Source organism: Egretta garzetta, unplaced genomic scaffold, assembly GCF_000687185.1.
Source record: "Egretta garzetta isolate BGI_Z169 unplaced genomic scaffold, ASM68718v1 scaffold356, whole genome shotgun sequence".
In the NCBI taxonomy this organism is placed as follows: domain Eukaryota; kingdom Metazoa; phylum Chordata; class Aves; order Pelecaniformes; family Ardeidae; genus Egretta; species Egretta garzetta.
The window spans coordinates 106,634-119,825 of record NW_009260019.1 but is presented as its reverse complement, the minus strand read 5'-3'; the positions used below and the strand labels follow the sequence as shown (position 1 = coordinate 119,825).

At 45.8% G+C, this 13,192-nt stretch overlaps 1 protein-coding gene across 1 annotated transcript; it reads left to right on the top strand.

Annotated features, from left to right (window-relative positions):
- Positions 1–30: 30 nt before the first annotated feature.
- On the top strand, positions 31–13,186 carry ZNFX1 (zinc finger NFX1-type containing 1). The gene is given in 14 exon segments (XM_009640656.2): positions 31–222; positions 946–2,958; positions 3,751–3,882; positions 4,141–4,289; positions 4,504–4,647; positions 5,094–5,211; positions 5,478–5,725; positions 5,845–5,984; positions 6,296–6,450; positions 7,114–7,259; positions 7,633–7,743; positions 8,467–8,562; positions 10,757–11,600; positions 11,603–13,186. Coding segments are annotated over 14 exon segments (5,901 nt in total). The 5' UTR covers positions 31–167; the 3' UTR covers positions 13,153–13,186.
- Positions 13,187–13,192: the final 6 nt, after the last annotated feature.

The following is a 13,192-nucleotide window of genomic DNA, read 5'->3' as shown; positions in this document are numbered from 1 at the left end:
TCGGTGGCGGGGCGGATCCGGTGGCTCCCGGGCCGTGCGGAGAGCGCAGTAGCGCTGAGCACAGCGACGCCTGTCTCTGGGTGCAGGAGCGGTGCAGCCCCAGGGCTGAACAGTGCCCTCGCCCTGGAGAGCTGCGACGCCCCGCAGAGAAGTCACCGGGCCGAGCGATGGAGGGTGCTGGGCAGAAGCCTTGCGGCCGGCAGCCCCGAGCTGGAGGGAGAGGTGAGGGCTGACTGGCAAATGCAGGGCAGAGGGCTGTGGAAGTCCTAGGGGGTGGTGCTGGTACAGGGGGGAGCCACTCCTTCCCTGCCTGTCTGTAGTAAAATTTCCTCTCAGGCCTAAATTCCAGCATTTCCTTATTTGTCCCCAGAGTCTGGTTGGGGCCGTGAAGTGGTGATGCACTGCAGCAATCTCTTTGCTGACTGTTTCTGCTAGTTTTCAGCACTTCCCTAAGTATTCTGCTGAGAGCATGACAAAGGCTATATGGTCTATGCTTCCTGCTTTTCTGAGAGGCCAGACTGTCCAAAAGGTCTGTGTTTTAACTGTACTATGTGCAGTCATAGTCAGCTGCCACCGCCTTTGTCATTATTTCAATGATTGCTAACTCCCAAGGAAATCCTGTCCTGTGCAGGAAACGTCATCTCTGTCTCTTCTTAATTCTGCTTTCTGTTCTGTGGAAAAGGGTTTAGGTTTTTAGTGTCTTCATGGCTTAACAGCCGTGTGAATTGTAGTGAATTCTAGGCATGGCACTCTTTAGCAGTTAGAAAAAGGGGTACAAAGGAAATACCAATTTGAAAGTCTGAGTGCAAATATAACTGTAGTTCTCTAACTTGATGCCAAATGTCCAAAATATGATGACTGTCAGGCCCAAATGCTGCCCGTTGGGAGGCAGGTTAATAATGTGGTTGATTTATAATTAAGGAGTGGTTTTGTTTTGTTTTCAAGGCCATGCAGATCTTTGGGATACTGGCTTTATAAGAAGAGGCAGAAACAGAACAAATAATGAGCCAGGCCAGGCAGCTCAGTTAGGGGAAAGCCCCCAAGCCAGTGATTATACTCTTCTACCTGGGCAAAGAGAAGAGAGATTTGGTGGTTGGATTTGGAGGGTTCCTCAATCAAGCAAGAATAAACCAAGAAACCAAGGTGGACAGGCCAACAGTGGAGCCACAGGACACTGGAATGAACGGGAGAATGAGCAAAGGGGAATGAGGCATCAAGGTGGACAAGCACATGAGAGGGCCAGAGGACCCTGGAATGAGCAAGAAAATGAGAGTAGAGGAAGGAGGTATCAAGGTGGACAAACACATGAGATGCCCAGAGGACCCTGGCATGAGCAAGAAAATGGGGGTAGACGAAGGAGGTATCAAGGTGGACAAGCCCAGGAAGGAGCTAGAGGGCTACGGAACGGGCAGGAAAATGAAGGCAGGGGAAGGAGGATGCAACCTCGGGAGAATCCTCGTTTCTACCAGAACCCTACCCCAGGTGGTGCTCAGCTCAGTGAGCAGCCTCAGCAAGTCAAAAGGATTGGCTATAAATTCCTAGAAAGTCTCCTCCAGAAGGACCCTTCAGAAGTTGTCATCACGCTTGCTTCCAGTTCGGGTTTGAAAGAGCTTCTTTCCCAAACAGCTATGAAACCCAATTTCCTTCAGCTTGTTTGCCAGGTGCTTCGAAAAGCATGCAGTTCCCGAATGGATAGACAGAGTGTCCAACAGCTTCTTGGAGTGGTGAAGGAGTCCAACTTTCTCAAGATCTGTCTGCCACAGTATGTGTCTGACATGATAACAGAAGCAGTCCCTGCTGTACGTCATCAGTACCCTGTGCATATTAGCAACATCATTTCACTTCTTCAGGACCTGATTAGTATTTTCCCAGCCAGCTCTGTGCAGAAAATCTCCATTCTCTTGACAGTCTTGCCAGCATCCATAAATGCCCTGAGAGCTTCTGGTGTGGACATCGCAGAAGAAACAGAGAAGAATCTAAATAAAGTCCAGATGCTCGTGCAGCATCTGCAGGAGAAGAGACGTGAAGGCACGCTGCGGGCTGATAACTATACTCTTCTGCAGCCTCAGACTGATGGTCAGGAAGAAACCTATCGTACAATGACCATTTATCCGACATATAATGAGGTACACCATGATGAGAAACCCTTTCTACGTCCCAATATTGTTTCTGGAACATATGAGAGCACCAGCATTTATCTTGACACTCATTTCCGGCTTCTGAGAGAAGACTTTGTAAGGCCTTTAAGGGAGGGTATCTCAGAGCTTTTGCAGAGCTTTGAGGACAAAGGTTTGAGAAAAAAAAGATTTGATGATATCAGGATCTACTTTGACACACGGATTATTACCCCTCTCTGTTCCCCAACTGGTATTGTTTACAAGGTCCAATTTGACGTGAAACCATTGAAGTTTGTACGATGGCAGAATTCCAAGCGGTTGCTATATGGATCCCTGATCTGCATGTCCAAAGATCACTTTGAAACATGCCTTTTTGCCACTGTTTCTAATCGTGATAATGCAGATCTTGCTCATGGGATTGTGCAGCTATGCTTTAATGCACAGAGCCAGGCACTGCTGGCAGAGGTTCAGCCCTCAGACTCCTTCCTCATGGTAGAGACAACTGCCTACTTTGAGGCCTACCGGCATGTGTTAGAAGGGTTACAGGAACTCCGGGAAGAAGATATCCCATTCCAGAAGTACATTGTGGAATGTGATGCACAGGTGAAGAAGCCAGCATACCTGACAATGGATACTACCTACAACTTTGCACCCTTAATGGAAGATCCCCTGTCAGATGAAGAGATGTACCCTGATGGCTTGAGAATGCAAAGTGTTAATGTTTTAGATCCCAAGCAGTGGCCTTCAATGGAAACCTTGAGATTAGATGAGTCTCAGATGCAGGCACTGAGTCTTGCACTCACCAAGGAGCTGGCCATTATCCAAGGACCTCCTGGGACTGGTAAGAAACATTTACTTTAAGTCTCTATCATTTAAGTTCTCCTTGATTGCGCCGTTTACGGAGACTAACTTCAGAGAAAGCCAGCTGTACTGTGTCTAGAGCTTTAGGCCCGTACCTAATTGATGCCTGAGTAGCCCCAGTTATCATGAGCTGTGGGAGAAGGTTAAAATATCCTCAAATACCCATATATGATCTTACACGTTGCTGGCATAGTTGCAAGTAGACACCAACTGCACTGTTCGCTTTGCTTGTTGGGGTGAAACAAATTTCAACCATCTTCAATAACGTGGTACCTCTTGCTGTGCAACAGTCTTATTTGTCTTCACAGCATGTTAGAACGTTGGGAATGTTCAGCCGTGATCTTGTGTGAATAAAGCATTACAAGATTAACTGTAATTGTTTTAAATGGTACCTGAACTCAACAAGCACCACTCCTTGTATTCTGGTAGTATGTGGATGTTTCATCTGGGGCCAAATGTCATGTATGAAGGCAGTTTCAGAGTGAGCTGGGGGAGGCAGTGGCAGGGGAAACCCTGGGTCCAGGTTCAGTGTATTAGCCAAAAGACAACATTCCTGCAGAGCATGGCCTTGCTCAACTACAGGCCAGAAAGACAGTGTCATCCTACTCTGCTTACATTTTGTAAACTAGTTACCTCTAGGGTCAGCTCTTGTGGCACAGGTCGCATGTGCAGCCTAGAAGGAAGTCTTGTACCCGGTTTTGATGATTCCTGTGTTTCAAGGTGCTCCATAGAGGGTGGATTAGCCTTTTCTGATTCTGAGCTTGTTTTGCAGGGAAGACGTACGTGGGTTTGAAGATTGTTCAGGCTCTCTTGGCTAATAAGCACGTGTGGCAAAGCACCGTCCAGAAGTCTCCCATCCTTATAGTCTGCTACACTAACCATGCACTGGATCAGTTCTTAGAAGGTAAGAGCACCTGACAAGTATGATGGAGGGTCAGGCAGAAATTACAGTATAACTCTTACTCTACCCATCTTCTGGCACAATGACCTGCCCTTTTGGCTTTTTCTAGTGACTCTAGCCCCATTGGTACGTGGTAAGAAAACCTCACTCGGACCAATCCAGTGTCGCATTTGCAGACAGAGCGTGTTCTCCCTACCCCTTGTCCTACTGCGGAAAACAGAGCTTGCCTCTTTAATATTAACATTTCTCTTTCATTCCCAGGAATATACACGTTCCAAAAACATGGGATGGTACGTGTTGGGGGAAGAAGTAGCAGTGAGGTCCTGAAGCAATTCACCCTGAGGGAGCTGAGAAAGAAGAGTGAATTCCGATACAACTTGCCAATGCATCTCCGCAGAGCCTATGTGAATGTAAGTGCAGACTTCACTGGATTTGATGGGACTGGGTTGCCTGTGCATTGGAGGAGCTAACTAAACTTCCTCCACACCTGCTCCTTCACCTTATCTTACTGAAGTCAGATGCTTACTTCTTCTGTCCTTGGTCACTTTATCAGTTTCTTGTCCCGTTGTTTCTGAACTGTCTCTCTGAGGATGATGATGCCTCCCTTCTTTTTGTTATGAGTAGATAACCAGTGAGATGAAACAGGCTGAGCAGGAGCTCCATGAAGGAGCAAAGCACTTAGAGTGCACGACATACGGAGTTCTGCATGAACGCTACTTGGAAGCATGCATTGCGCCTCAGCACTGGGACAGTCTGATGAATGGTCTGGTAAGAGAGGTCCCTTTCTTTGGAGTCAAGCAGTCCCAATGTATGCTTACTACCCTTCTGCTAATGAGTCTGATGTTCCCCAAGCACGCTTCTTTTTAGCATCACTTGGCTACTAGGAAAGCGAGGGAGTGAATAGCAAGCTGTGCCAAGTGACAGCAGTCTAGACCAGGTGGGGCAGGCAGAGGCTTTAAATTTAGCTCCTTTAAATTGCAAAGATTGTAAGTGATCTTTATCAGCATAAATATGAGTGCCCAAATTAAAGCCTCTTAAACTGAAGGGGAGGAGGAATGTTTTTTCTAAAGATCTGAGGCTGCTCAGACTTTCTAGCTCTGGAGGTCTCTTGGGGGACTTGTCCTAGTTGCTTGCTGCTGCAAGGTGCTGCTTTGGCATTACCCTAAGACTCTGAAGTGCAATAGACCTGACTGATTTGACTTTCCTTGTATTAGGGTGATGAGGAGTTTTACTACAGTGCTTCACAACACTCAATGATTCTGGAGTGGCTGGGTCTTGGTGTAACTGTCTTCACACAGAATGCTGCAGAGAATATAGGGACTGAGAATCCAGGTAAAAAAAAAAAATCCAAACCCCACCACCCCCACCCACTCCCAGACAAAACCAGACAAAATCCCCTACTCATCCTCTACAGGTGTTTGCCTAATCAGTGCACATGTGCCAGAAAAGACACTGCTACTTAGCAGACACTGAAAGATGCATGATACTGTAACATAGTGGAAAGAAGATTAACAATTTCCACGTAGTGATCTGACTGCTGCACTGTGATTCTGCTAGAGTGGCTGTGGCTTACTGCATGTGACTAGTGACTCTTGCAGGTGGTCAGCAGGAGAGAGAGGAGGAGTGGGAAGGTGAAGCAGAAGAGGAGCTTTTGGAGATCCCAGAGGAGGCTGACCTGATTCAAGCTGACAGAGTAATTGAGGATGAAGAGGCAGCAAAGCCTCAGGGAAGGAAGGAGGAAGAGCACAGAGCTGTCCATGACCTAGCCAGTGTGCTGTTGGCTATGAAGCTGGAGGACTGGGAAGAAGGAACAGCCCAACCACAACAGAAGGCTATGCAGTGGGAGGTAACTGCATGCACTAGCATGTTCTGGCTCTGCTTGACTGTGTAAAGAATAATACGGGGATGCTAATACAGAAGAATCTTTGTGCGGTAACTGCTTATTGGGGAGCTTTTTTTCTGCAGATAACTGCTGCCCAGAGGAAGAAAATGAAACAGAAGATGAAGGTTGAGCTTCGTAAGCTGAGTGCAATGACAGAGTTAGAGGCCAAGGCTATTCAGGATCTGTGGCAACTTGACCTGAGCTCCCGCTGGAGGCTTTACAGGTGACAAAGCTGTTTTGTAGGGTCTGTCAGGAAAATGTTTCCTAGGACTGTTCCAGTTGCAAACTTTCTTTCAAGGCATGGTGTTTCTGCCCATATCTGTTCAGCTCCTTATTTGAACATGCTTGTTCTTACCTTCCCTGTATGCATGGGCAGTGCCGTCTTCTCCACTGTGTGTGTTCGGGACTAAGTACAGATGCTAGTAGTCTCTTTCCCAAAAGACACTGAGGGAGTTTTGAACTGAATCCACCCAGAATTTCTGAATCGCTATTCTATTCCCCTGGCTGTGTGTGATAATGGCGCTTTCTTCTCAGGCTTTGGCTGCAGACCTATCAGGGGTTTATTCGACGAAGGATTCTGCAACATGAACAGCAGTATCAGGCAGCAGCAGAAAGACTGACAGAACTGAGGCTGCAGGAAGATCTCTGCATTCTCAAGGAGGCCCAAATCGTGGGGATGACAACTACAGGTGCACAGTAGTTGGGAAGCAAACCAGTATTGCACTGCATCCAGTAATGGTTAAAGGACCTTGTTGCCAAAGGATTAGTATCATGTGCTGCTTGACAGCCTGGGTCAGGCTCTGAATTAGTCTGCAGCCTTCTTAATCTGACTGCCTTTGCAAATGTGCCTATTGTGCAAGTTGTCAATTAACTGCATGAGCAGTCTGTGCACTCTTGCACTCCCTCCATCTTGAGCAACGTTCTTCTAATAGAAATGCTTCACTTTTTGTGCCTGGGTAAAGCATAGCTAATATCTGCACTGCTATCCGCACATCACCTTCTGGTAATGACAGTGTAAAGGTCATTGTAATATGACCCTTTGGATAGACAATTTTAGGTTTATTTATATGTGTTGATCAATGTATGGAGTAGGTATCTTATGTCTGAAGAAAGCATTGGGAAAGGGCCAAGGCATCTAATCCCCACTTGCCTTCCTTAATAACACTTCCTATAGAAGCCATCGTTGGTATGGTGCTGTTTTAAAGTTCAGAAAGTCTGAGTCTTGAAATGGGGAATCTTGGGAGGAACCCCAGTCTTTTTTGGGACGCAGCCTACTCCCCTCTCTGAAACTCTTGTCGTATTGCCTGCATGTAATTATATTTTACTAAGGTTTATCATCTCTTCTTACTCAGGTGCTGCCAAATACCGTCAGATCTTGCAAAAAGTAGAGGCACGAATTGTCATTGTAGAAGAGGCAGCAGAGGTGCTTGAGGCTCACACCATTACTACTCTGAGTAAAGCTTGCCAGCATCTTATCCTTATTGGAGATCATCAGCAGGTAACATCCATGACTAATGCCTCTAACTGTTGTGCAGATGAACTAGAACCTTTTAACCAAACACCACATGTGAAAGGTTGCCAAGACTTTACTGCTTCCCAGCTTCCACAGATACCACAGGTCCTATCTCCTGTAGTTCTGGAGTAGGGCTCCCGTGGGACTTGTCTTTTAGTTTAGCTGATGCAATTTTACATGTGCTTGTGTCTATGTCATCTGTGACTGTATCTAACTTCAATATTTAGTATTTCTGCGAGAATCCAGTCTCTGGGCCTTTCTGTGGGGAACCAGTGACAGAAGAAGAGATGAGTGAATAAATCTGACTAATACATAGGAAAAGTGCTAAAACGTGAACATCCTATCCCTTCTCTTTCAGCTGCAGCCTAGTGCAAATGTATATGATCTGGCCAAGAACTTCAATCTGGAAGTCTCTCTCTTTGAACGGCTGGTGAAAGTGGATTTCCCCTTTGTCCGTCTGAAATACCAAGTGAGGAAGAGCTAGAAAAAACTTCATTGCATTTGCATTTAGGTGGTTTTAAGTCTGTAGTACGCTTAAGTTTACGTTTCTACTCTGAGCAGCCTAAAAGAAAAGAATGTGCTATTTAATTTTCAAGAAGAATGGTAAGAGCTGTCAAACTGCCACAAACAGCGTTCCAATATATTTCCGATTATTCGGTGATGTTGCCTGCAGCACTGTGGTTCCCATATGTTTTGGTGCAATGAACATGGATTATTGTGGCGTCTGAAACTTCCAGAACGCTGGAGACTGACAGCACAAGTATTCTCAGGCTGCTTCCTGATAAATTGCTACAGTCATCTATCTTTGTGCCTGGAGAAGTTAATTCTACTTCCAGCAGTCCTGTATTAAAACTACCTAGAAGAGCTCATGTAGTGGTTAGGGTGAGGTGCTGGCTTTCGTTATCTAGAACAGCGTTCTTAAATTTGCGCTGAAACCAGCATTCTTATTATGATAACCTTGCCAAATGATTTTCTTGAAGATACTCTGCTGCTGCTCCCCCTGTAATTGCTGGTGGTGGCAGTGATGGGGTGGGGGGAATGTGGGGATCGGGAGGTGCCCGCTTCTTGACTCTTACTGGAAAGTCATCCTTGTCTCGTATTCAGCCACAGTCCGTACAGTGGAACAACAGAATATTGATAGGCAAATACGGCGCTCCTTCCTCAAGACTGATAAAGCTGCTTTGTGTTTCAGCACCGCATGCGTCCTGAAATTGCCCAGCTTCTCAGTCCTCATATATACCAGGAGCTGGAGAACCATCCCTCTGTCCTGAAGTACGAGAACATAAAAGTGAGTTTTCAGCAATCCAAGCAGTTGCTTTTGTCCCCTGTTAATGGCTAAAATGAGTTTCTGTAAAATATAATGTTCAAGGATTTCAAGTTCTTAAATCAAGTTCAGTTACTGAAATTTATATCTGAATCAAGGAAATACATGATATAGAATTAGGCAAGTAATTTGTAGTTCTTCTGGCATTAGTGATGGTGGATGCTGGAAATTAATCTAGTACTGATGACTTTAAAAAAACAGTGAAAAATGGAAGAGGGACTGAAAGAATTGTAGGAGAGTGAAAGCTGGGAAGATATCTTAAATGAGAGACTTAAAGCATAATATGGGAAACTCCAGCATAAGAAAGGTGACTTGATTACTGGAACCCTCCTTCCTTGTGCTCTCTGTTTGAGCATTTTACCAGTACACAATGTCTGCAAACAAGACCTGTTCAGTGGAAAGGTATAAAGCAAACACTTATTGGCTAACACACACAATAAACAGCTAGAATTTAATAAGTTATAAGCATCAGTATGCTTGCCACACCATAAGACACTTACAGAGTCTTTGCTAGAGTCAGGCATGTATTGGTCAGAAGTGTCAGCCTCTACTGCTTCATCAATGTTACAGAGTTTCCGTCTTAACGCCAGCTCCCTGTTTTCTGATTTGTAGTTCCCCACCCTAATTAGGATTTCGTATCTCTCAGTGTTGGTGCTTTTCTTGTGTCTTTGAACTATTAAGTCATATCTCTGTAATTTCACGTCTTAACTTGCATAGCCCTGTTCTGTGGACTTGCTTGCAGCTCTCTGTCACATCTTACCTATTTCCCCAGAAGTCTGAGCCCAGGTTACACTGCTAAGCTATATCAGAGCTAGACTTCGGATCTCTGAAGCGCAAGTGACTACCCTGGGAGAAAGAATTGGAGGTAGTTTCAGAAAGAGGATTACAGTGGCTTAGCCTATGTAAATCTCTTTGTGAAAAGACAGTACTAACTAGTTATAAGCTCTTTAACTGGATGAGTAAAGCATACTGAAAACTATAGCAGAATGCTGAAGCCAGACAAGAGAAAATTAGTACTGAAGATGATCTAATTACTAGAATAAGCTATCTGGGAAAGTGGCAGGTCCTCTTTTGGTATCTTGAAACCCAAATCAAGTGTTTTGTAGAAGATGCTTTAGTTAAATAAAAAACAGCAAGAAAACCCCAAAGTCCAACCAAACAAAAAACCTGCCGACAAAAACACCACCCAAAACACACAGCAACTAAGGAAACCACAAAATTTTACCCCGTTTCTTCGTTGAAAAGATATTCTGGAGAACCTTATGGTTCCATTTGGCCTTAAACCAAACTTGAGACACCAGAAGGCATCACAAGCGAATCTTCCCTTCTAGTACAATAACCAACATAGGCGATAACTGAATTAAATTGTACAGCAGTGGACACTACCAGTATGGACACCTTGGAAATCCAGCGGTCTGTGTTTGATCTAGAAAAGCTGCTTCTTCCTGATAAAAGCAGTCTCTGGGTTTTGGCACACAGCCCAAGAATTTCTTATGGGTAGAAGAATTGCAGTTAATAGCAGGGATCTTTCTTTTTTGCCTAATTCCAGGCAAATGGAATTTTTTGAACAGGTGAGCAGACTATACCCCTGGAGCTGGTAAGTGAGTACCAGAGTCCTTAGTGTGCCTGGTTTTCCTGGTGGAAAAGCAATCCTCTTTGCTGCTTTATGTTTTTACCGCAGTAACAGAGAAGCCATGGGTTTTGCTAGGTATTTTTAGGCAAGTGCTAAGCCCTGTGCCCTGGTAACTTACTGTCTTCTTCCCACGTGGCCAAAACAAGACGTTGTTCATGAATGTGAAATGAAACTACAATGCTTTGAGAAATGTTACTAGCACTTAATCTTCTCTTTTCTACAACCTGAAAAGGTACAGTAGAAACAACTCTGAAAAGATAGGGAATAAAATCATCCACAGGAAATGATTTCATATTAGGATATTGAAATGTCACTGATTAGCTGAAATGTGATTAATAAGCTTAAATTCCTATCTGATTAATATGCTATGGAAATCTAAGAGTAAATTGCCTAAGTATGCAGTAACTGCATACTGTAGCCCTCCCCTTCAGAGTCCCCCTGTCAGTGGATAATTGGGGACATGGAAACAGGCTGCAGTAACAGAAGCTAAAATTCTGTTTCTAACGCTCTCTTCTCTTGTTTCAGGGGGTCTTATCTAACCTCTTCTTTGTGGAACATGACTTTCCTGAGCAAGAGATCCAGGAAGGAAAAAGCCACCAGAACCCACATGAGGCCCAGTTTGTAGTGGAACTGTGCAAATACTTCTTGTGTCAGGATTATCTACCTTCTCAGATCACCATTCTCACTACTTATACTGGACAGCTTTTCTGTCTGCGTAAGCTCATGCCAGCCAAGACCTTTGCAGGTGTAAAGGTTCATGTGGTAGATAAGTACCAGGGGGAGGAGAATGATATTATTCTGCTGTCACTCGTGCGGAGCAACAAAGAGGAGAGAACTGGGTTCTTGCAGATCCCTAATCGGATATGCGTAGCATTATCCAGAGCTAAGAAAGGGCTGTACTGCATTGGAAATATGAGAATGCTTGGCAAGGTTCCTCTCTGGAGCAAGATCATTCACACCCTTCGGGAGAAAGGTCACATTGGCTGCTCATTGGTGCTTTGCTGTCAAAACCACCCTGAAACCAAGACACTGGTATCTACAGCAGCAGACTTCAGCAAAGTCCCCGAAGGAGGCTGTAGTCGTCCCTGTGAATCTAGGTTGAGTTGCGGACATGTTTGCACAAGGGCATGTCACCCATATGACTCACAGCACAAAGAGTATCAGTGTTTGAAGCCCTGTCAAAAGGTGCTTTGTGCAGATGGGCACCGCTGTCCACGGTCATGTTATGAGCCCTGTGGGCCATGCATGGTGAAAGTAGAGAAAACGATTTCTAAGTGTGGCCACCTGCAGATGGTGCCATGCTCTATTCCAGACAGTGAGTTTCTTTGCCAAGAACCTTGCCAGAAGGAGTTGAACTGTGGGCACACATGCAACAATTGTTTTCAGTCACACTGAAGTGTGGCCACAACCAGCAAGTTAAATGCTGGATCACTGAGGAGATGAAACATGACAAGCCTGTGGAATGTAAGACTAAGTGTTCTGTTACACTGGAGTGTGGTCATGGATGCTCGGGTTCCTGTCATACCTGCTTTGAAGGAAGATTTCATAAGGCATGCAACAGCCCGTGCAAGCGCTTCTTGGTCTGCGGCCACAAGTGTCAGCAGCCTTGTACCACAGAATGCCCTCCCTGTCAGCTGGAATGTCAGAACCACTGTATCCACAGTAGGTGTAAAAAGAAATGTGGAGAGAGATGTTTTCCATGTACCGAGCCATGTGAGTGGCGGTGCCAGCACTACCAGTGTACCAGTCTTTGCTCTGAGCCATGCAATAGGCCTCGCTGCAATGTACCATGTGCTAAGCTACTGTGCTGTGGTCATCCTTGTAGTGGATTGTGTGGAGAGCCCTGCCCAAAGAAGTGCCTTGTCTGTGACCGTGAGGAACTCACCCAGATATTTTTTGGCTTTGAGGAAGACCCAGATGCTCGATTTGTAGAGCTTGAAGATTGTGGCCATGTTTTTGAATCCCAAGGCCTTGACCATTATATGGATGAAGATGATGATGTCATCAAGCTGAAAGTATGCCCTATCTGTCAGACACCTATCAGAAAGAGTTTGAGATACGGTACCACTGTGAAAAGGCGGCTAGATGAGATAGAAAAGGTGAAAGAGAAAATCCAAGGCTCAGCACAGGAAATTGAGTCTAGCAGACAAAAACTGCAGGCAGCACTGACAGGGAATGCTGTTCTGCAGAGGAATCTACCCCTTAAGTACCTCATGCTAGAAGATAAACTAAAAGCACCTGATCTCTCCACAAAGAGTATTGGACTAATTGAGAACCAGCTTAACTTCTATGAACGTGTAGCAGACCTAACCAATTCTATGAGCAAAATTGACGAGAGGGAGAGGAAAGGGCTGAGAAAGCGGCTGGATGAAGTCCAGGAGTGGCTGGATAAGCCCCGCATCAGTTTTACCGGTCAGGAGCTCTCTGACCTGCAGTCTGAGACCCAGAGACTGACCTATTTGCTGAGCCTCTTGGCAAGGTGCAAAGGTGGGAGGGGGATGATCACCCCCGCGCTTGCAGCAGCCATTGCCCGCGCACGTGACATCCTGGAAGGGACAAAGAAATTCACAGAGCAGGATGAGGCTGTGGTGAAGGCTGACCTGGAAAGAATCTGCACTGCGTTGCCTGTGTCAGGGCTAGGGATCTCGGAAGCTGAGCGAGTGCAGATTGTCAGTGCTATTGGTTGTCCCCGTGGCCACTGGTTCAAGTGCAAAAATGGGCATATTTATGTGATTGGGGACTGTGGGGGGGCAATGGAGAGGAGTAAGTGCCCCGAGTGCCATGCAGTCATCGGGGGCACAAACCACGCTCTGGACAGCACCAACAGCCTCGCCTCCGAGATGGACGGGGCGACCCACGCCGCCTGGTCCGAGACAGCCAACAACCTGCTCAACTTCGAGGAGCTCCACCGGCTGCTGTAGCGGGGTGTCTGCCCCGTTTCTTATCCCCTGCCCCGGGGAC